We start from the raw sequence: 7500 nt of genomic DNA, 5'->3' as shown, positions 1-7500 counted from the left end.
GTGTGTGTGTGTGTGTGAGAGAGAGAGAGAGAGAGAGAGAGGGACAGTGTGTGTGTGTGTGTGAGAGAGAGAGAGAGAGGGACAGTGTGTGTGAGAGAGAGGGACTGTGTGTGTGTGAGAGAGAGAGAGGGACAGTGTGTGTGTGTGTGTGTGTGTGCCCGTCCATGCCAACCCAGACATCCCAACTCAATCTAGTCCCGTTTGCCAGCAATTGGCCCATTACCCTCCAAACCCTTCCTATTCATGTCCCCCTCAGCTCCCTTTCCCCTCTCACCCTAAACCTACCCCCCTCTAGTTCTGGACTCCCCCACCCTGGGGGGGAAAAGACCTTGTCTATTTACCCCTATCTGTGCCCCCTCATGGTTTTATAAACCAGGTCACCCCCTCAGCCTCCGACGCTCCAGAGAAAACAGCCCCAGCCTGTTCAGCCTCTCCCTGTAGCTCAAACCCTCCCACATCCTTGTAAATCTTTCCTGAACCCTTTCACAACATCTTTCCGATAGGAAGGAGACCAGAATTGCATGCAATATCCCAACAGTGGCCCTAACCAATGTCCTGTCCAGCCGCAACATGACCCTCCCAACTCCTGTACTCAATACTCTGACCAATAAAGGAAAGCATACCAAACGCCTCCTTCACTCTCCTATCTACCTGCGACTCCACTTTCAAGGAGCTATGACCCTGCACTCCAAGGTCTCTTTGTTCAGCAACACTCCCCAGGACATAACCATTAAGTGTATAAGTCCTGCTAAGATTTGCTTTCCCAAAATGCAGCCCCTCGCATTTATCTGAATTAAACTCCATCTGCCACTTCTCAGCCCATTGGCCCATCTGGTCCCCATCCTGTTGTAATCTGAGGGAACCCTCTTCGCTGTCCACTACACCCTCCAATTTTGGGGTCATCTACAAACTGACTAACTGTCCCTCCACTGTTCATGTGTCTGAGTAAAGTGGGGTTACCTCCTAACTGTGTGTGTGTGTGTCTGTGTATCGCTGTGTGTGTGTGTGTGTGTGTGTGTGTTTGTGTGTCTGTCTGTCTCTGTGCGTCAGGCTGTGTGGGGGACACAGGGCCTGTGTGTGTGTGTGTGTGTGTATGTGTCTGTGTATCTCTGTATGTGAGTGCATGTGTGCCTGCGTATCTGTGTGTGTCTGTGTATCTCTGTATGTAAGTGCGTGTGTGCCTGTGTATCTGTGTGTGTCTGTGTATCTCTGTATGTGAGTGCATGTGTGTCCGTGTATCTGTGTGTGTCTGTGTATCTCTGTATGTGTGTGCGTGTGTGCCTGTGTATCTGTGTGTGTGTGTCTGTGTATCTCTGTATGTGAGTGCGTGTGTGTCTGTGTATCTGTGTGTGTGTGTCTGTGTATCTGTGTGTGTGTGTCTGTGTATCTCTGTATGTGTGTGTGTCTGTGTATGTATGTGTATCTGTGTGTGTGTGTCTGTGTATCTCTGTATGTGTGTGTGTATCTGTGTGTGTCTGTCTGTATCTGTGTATCTCTGTATGTGTGTGCGTGTGTGTCTGTATATCTGTGTGTGTGTCTGTGTATCTCTGCGTGTGTGTGACTGTGTATCTCTGTGTGTGTGTGTCTGTGTATCTGTGTGTGTGCGTCTGTGTATCTGTGTGTGTGTGTGTGTATCTCTGTATCCATGTTTGTGTGTCTGTGTATCTCTGTTGTGTGTGTGTATCTGTGTATGCATGTGTGTGTCTGTGTGTGTGTGTCTGTATATCTCTGTATGCGAGTGTGTGTGTGTCTGTGTATCTGTGTATGCATGTGTGTGTGTGTATCTGTGTGTGTGTGTGTCTATGTATCTCTGTATGCATGTGTGTGTGTGTCTGTGTATCTCTGTGTGTGTGTGTCTGTTTCTCTGTATGCATGTGTGTGTGTGTCTGTGTATCTCTGTGTGTGTGTCTGTGTATCTCTGTATGCATGTGTGTGTCTACGTGTGTGTGTGTATCTTTGTGTGTGTATCTCTGTATGCATGTGTGTGTGTGCGCGTCTGTGTATCTGTGTCTGTTCTGTGTATCTCTATATGTGTGTGTGTTTCTCTGTATGCGTGTGTGTGTGTGTATCTCTGTATGTGTGTGTGTGTGTGTGTCTGTGCATCTCTGCATACGTGTGTGTGTCTGTGTATCTCTGTATGCGTGTGTGTCTGTGTGTGTCTGTGTATCTCTGTATGCGTGTGTGTCTCTGTATACGTGTGTGTGTCTGTGTATCTCTGTATGCATGTGTGTGTGTGTGTATATCTATGGGCCTGTCTGTGAGTGTGTATGTGTACGTGTGTGTGTGTGTGTGTGTGTGTGTGCGTATATGCGTCTGTGCATCGCCGTATGTGTGTGTGTGTGTGCGTGCGTGTGTCTCTGTATACGTGTGTGTGTGTGTGTCTGTGTATCTCTGTATGCATGTATGTGTGTGCATGCGTGTGTGTATCTGTGTGTGCATGTCTTGCGTGGGTGTGTTTCTGTGTGTGTGTGCCCGTGTGTGCTCGCACATGCGTGTGTGTGTATCTGTGTACGTGTGTGTGTATCTCTGTATGTGTGTGTGTGTGTATCTCTGCATACATGTATGTATGTGTGTGTGCGCGTCTGTGTATCGCTGGATGTGTGTGTGTGTGTATCTCTGTATATGTGTGTGTGTGCATCTATGTATCTCTGTATGCATGTATGTGTGTGTGTGTGCGTGTGTGTATCTGTGTGTGCACGTCTTGCGTGGGTGTGTTTCTGTGTGTGTGTGCTCGCACATGCGTGTGTGTGTATCTGTGTGCGTGTGCCTCTGAGTGTGTCTGTGTGCGTCTATGGGTCTGTCTGTGAGTGTGTGTGTGTACGTGTGTGTATGTATATCTGTTTGTGAATGTGAGTGTGTGTGTCTATGGGCCTGTCACACACACACACAGAGACAGGCCCATAGATACACACACACACACACTCTCTCTCTTCCCGCACACACACACTCTCTCTCCCACGCACACACAGTCGCAGACACCCCCACCCCCCCCCCCCCCCCCCCCCCCACCCACACACACATTCCTGTCGACCTGCTGGTCTGGTTAAGCTACTAAATGGGTGAAGCCGGAGGGCACTTTACTTCCCAAGAGCATTTCTCACGTTCCTGGGATTATTCACCGAGGGGAACGTAACCGTGGGCTCAGCGATGGGATGAGGAGGGGCAGACAGAGAGCAGAGCTACACACCCTCCCACCGTACCCCTCCCCACACTCACACACACACACACACACACACACACACTCTCTCTCTCTCTCACACAGAGAGACACACATAGAGACACACTCACAGACACACACACACACACATACAAACACATACAGACACACACACACACAGACACAGTAGTGAGGGACACACACACACACAGACAGATGGAGTTTAATTCAGATAAACGCGAGGGGCTGCATTTTGGGAAAGCAAATCTTAGCAGGACGTATCCACTTAACGGTAAGGTCCTGGGGAGTGTTGCTGAACAAAGAGACCTTGGAGTGCAGGGTCATAGCTCCTTGACAGTGGGGTCGCAGGTAGATAGGATAGTGAAGGAGGCGTTTGGTATGCTTTCCTTTATTGGTCAGAGTATTGAGTACAGGAGTTGGGAGGGTCATGTTGCGGCTGGACAGGACATTGGTTAGGGCCGCTGTTGGGATATCGCGTGCAATTCTGGTCTCCTTCCGATCGGAAAGATGTTGTGAAAGGGTTCAGGAAAGATTTACAAGGATGTGGGAGGGTTTGAGCTACAGGGAGAGGCTGGGGCTGTTTTCCCTGGAGCGTCGGAGGCTGAGGGGGTGACCTGGTTTATAAAACCATGAGGGGGCAGGGATAGGGGTAAATAGACAAGGTCTTTTCCCCCCTGGGGTGGGGGAGTCCAGAACTAGAGGGGGGTAGGTTTAGGGTGAGAGGGGAAAGGGAGCTGAGGGGATAACTTTCTCACCCAGAGGGTGGTGCGTGTGTGGAATGAGCTGCCAGAGGAAGTGGTGGGGGCTGGTACAATGACAGCGTTGAAAAGGTGGATGGGGACAGGGATAGGAAGGGGTTAGAGGGGAATGGGCCAAGGGGCTGGCAAACGGGGGCTGGGTTAGGTTAGGGATATCTGGGTCGGCACAGACGGGATGGGCCGAAGAGTCAGTTTCCAGGCTGTTCCCACAGTAGGACCCCATTCCCAAACTAGGCCCCATTCCCACACTAGGCCCTCATTCCCACACTAGGCCCTCATTCCCACACTAGGCCCCCATTCCCACACGAGGCCCCCATTCCCACACTAGGCCCCATTCCCACACTAGGCCCTCATTCCCACACGAGGCCCCCATTCCCACACGAGGCCCCCATTCCCACACTAGGCCCCATTCCCACACTAGGCCCTCATTCCCACACTAGGCCCTCATTTCCACACTAGGCCCCCATTCCCACACTAGGCCCCCATTCCCACACGAGGCTCTCATTCCCACACTGAGCCCCCATTCCCACACTAGGCCCCATTCCCACACTGGGCCCCATTCCCACACTAGGCCCCCATTCCCACACTAGGCCCCCATTCCCACACGAGGCCCCCATTCCCAAACTAGGCCCCATTCCCACACTAGGCCCCCATTCCCACACTAGGCCCCATTCCCACACGAGGCCCCCATTCCCAAACTAGTCCCCATTCCCAGACTAGGTCCCCATTCCCACACTAGGCCCTCATTCCCACACTAGGCCCTCATTCCCACACTAGGCCCCATTCCCACACTAGGCCCCATTCCCACACTCGAATCCATTCCCAGACTAGGTCCCCATTCCCACACTCATCCCCCCAATTCCCACACTGGGCCCACAATCCCACACTAGGCCCCAAGCCTGGCCTGTCATATCAAGTGCTGAGCGCTGGCTGTAAGCTGGGAAGTGGTGGTGCTGGGGAGTGGAGGAGGTGAAGCGAACGTTCCGATATCGCCACCCCCACCCCCTCAGTCCCGGGGGGGGAGGGGGGAAACAGGGCATCCCCTCCCTCCCCTCATTGCCCCACCCCCGCCAAACCCCCCTTTCGTCAGTGGTTTCGCTCCCTCGCGATCGACGCCCCCTCACCCCGGGGGGGAAACGCCCTCTGACCTCTCACCCCACCTCCCCCTTCTTTCCTTTCTTGCAGAACGGGACGTCCGGCCCGGTCAACGGGAGCTGCGACGGCGTGTCCTCGGACGACCTGCTCAGCTCGGACCGGGGCACCGTCCTGGGCTGCGTGGTGCTGGCCCTGGCCCTGGCCCTGGGGTTGCCGGGCAACGCCTACGTGGTGTGGGCCCTGCTGGTGCGCGGCCGGCCGCAGCGGCCGGGGGGCCCGGGCCAGGTGACCGCCCTGCTGGTGCTCCACCTGGCGGTGGCGGACGGCGTCACCCTCCTGACCGCCCCCTTCTGGATCCGCTTCCTGGCCCGCCGGGACTGGGAATTCGGCCTGGCCGCCTGCAAGGGCCTGCACTACGTCTGCTGCCTCAACATGTACGCCAGCGTCCTGCTGCTAACCGCCATGGGGCTGGACCGGCTCCTGGCCGTCACCCGCCCCCTGCTGGCCGCCCGTGTCCGGCGCCCGGCCCACGTCAAGAGGCTCCTGGTCGTCCTCTGGCTGCTGGCGGCCATCTTGGCCGTGCCCGCCCCTTACTACCGGCAGGTGGTGCGGCCCCCCCTGCTGAACGGGAGGCTGTGCGAGCCCCAGCACCTCAGGCCCCGCGACGAGCTCTTCCACTACCTGACCGAGACCGTCTGCGGCTTCCTGGTGCCCTACGGCACCCTGCTGGCCAGTTACGGACTGGTGGCGGCCCAGGCCCGGGCCCTGCGGTGGGGGCCGGGCAGCCAGGGCCGGGCCCGCCGGCTGGGCGGCCTCATCGTCGCCGTGGTGACCGCCTTCGGCCTGCTCTGGCTGCCGTACCACGCGGTCAACCTGGCCCAGGCCTGGGCCCGGGCCCGGGCCCGGTGCGGCCTGTGGGGCAGGCTGCAGAAGGTGCGGCCCGGCGTCACCGCCCTGGCCTTCGTCAGCTCCGGGGTCAACCCGGCCCTCTACGCCTTCGCCAGCCTGCGGCTGCTGGGCGGCTCCGGCCCCCGCCTGCTGGGCAGGGTCTTCGAGGGCACCACGGGCGAGGGCGGGGTGCGGGGCTCGGTCTGTGGCGCCCGCGTGGCGGTGGGGCGGAGCCCCTCCCCCTCTGCCCACGGCCCCGCCCAGCCGCTCTCCGACCCCCAGCGGCCGAGCCCCTCCCTTCCGCGCCCCACCAACGCCTCACTCACAGTCCCCTCGGCAACGGGAGGGAGGGAGGGGGAACTTGACGTCACCGCGGCCTGAGCCCCAGTGACCCCAGAAGGTCCCGTGACCCCTGGCGGCTCCCCGTGGCCTTTGCGGTGGATCCCGTGACCCTCAGTGGATCGCTTGACCATCGTCAGATCCTGTGACCCTCGCCAGGTCCCGTGACCCTCGTCAGATCCCACGACCCTCAGTGGATCATGTGACCCTCGTCAGATCCCATGACCCTCAGTGGATCCCGTGACCCTCAGTGGATCCCGTGACCGTCATCAGATCCCGTGACCGTCATCAGATCCCGTGACCCTCAGCAGATCCCGTGACCCTCAGTGAATCCTGAGATCGTCATCAGATCCCATAACCCTCGTCAGATCCCGTGACCCTCGCCCGGTCCCGTGACCCTCAGAGGATCCCGTGACTCTCAGCGGATCCCGTGACCCTCAGTGGATCCCGTGACCGTCATCAGATCCCGTGACCCTCAGCAGATCCCGTGACTTTCAGCAGATCCCGTGACCCTCAGCAGATCCCGTGACTCTCAGTGGATCCCATGACCCTTGTCAGATCCCGTGACCCTCGTCAGATCCCGTGACCTTCAGTGGATCCCATGACCCTTGTCAGATCCCGTGACCCTCGTCAGATCCCGTGACCTTCAGTGGATCCCGTGACCCTCGTCAGATCCCGTGACCCTCAGCGGATCCCATGACCCTTGTCAGATCCCGTGACCCTCATCAGATCCCGTGACCCTCAGTGAATCCCGTGATCGTCATCAGATCCCATGACCCTCGTCTGATCCCGTGACCCTCAGTGGATCCCATGACCCTTGTCAGATCCCGTGACCCTCGTCAGATCCCGTGACCCTCATCAGATCCCGTGACCCTCAGTGGATCCCGTGACTGTCGTCAGATCCTGTGACCCTCAGCGGATCCCGTGACCCTTGTCAGATCCTGTGACCCTTGTCCGACTCCGTGACCCTGGGTGGGTCGTCAGCGAGCCTGCGCTGGCTCCCCCTTCCCCGGACCCTCGGGATAACCAGGAATATCAGGCTCTGACTGAGCGAGGGATAGCACCCTGCCCCGCCCCCCTCGACGCCTCCACTCCAAACAAATCCGCGTCCGAACAAATCCCTCTCCGGCTCTGGTCTGAAAGCGAACTCTCGGAGAGGGGAGGGAACCTGTCGGAGAGATCGAACCGCCGGCCTGACCAGCTCGCTCGGAAAGACATTCCAAGATGGCCGCTGGGCCGAAT

At 57.4% G+C, this 7500-nt stretch overlaps 1 protein-coding gene across 1 annotated transcript in view; it reads left to right on the top strand.

Moving 5' to 3' along the window:
• LOC132814101 (leukotriene B4 receptor 2-like) overlaps window positions 1-7500 on the top strand; it is a 10188-nt gene that overhangs the window by 1803 nt on the left and 885 nt on the right. The window contains exon 2 of the mRNA XM_060823376.1: window positions 5122-7500. This exon is cut by the window's right edge and continues 885 nt beyond it. Within this exon, the coding sequence (XP_060679359.1) occupies window positions 5122-6300 (1179 nt within the window). The 3' untranslated portion in view covers window positions 6301-7500. The remainder of the gene's footprint in view (window positions 1-5121) is intronic.

This window comes from Hemiscyllium ocellatum, unplaced genomic scaffold, assembly GCF_020745735.1.
Source record: "Hemiscyllium ocellatum isolate sHemOce1 unplaced genomic scaffold, sHemOce1.pat.X.cur. scaffold_679_pat_ctg1, whole genome shotgun sequence".
Classification (NCBI taxonomy): domain Eukaryota; kingdom Metazoa; phylum Chordata; class Chondrichthyes; order Orectolobiformes; family Hemiscylliidae; genus Hemiscyllium; species Hemiscyllium ocellatum.
The sequence above is the reverse complement of the archived record's forward strand: the minus strand, read 5'-3'. Positions and strand labels throughout refer to the sequence as shown.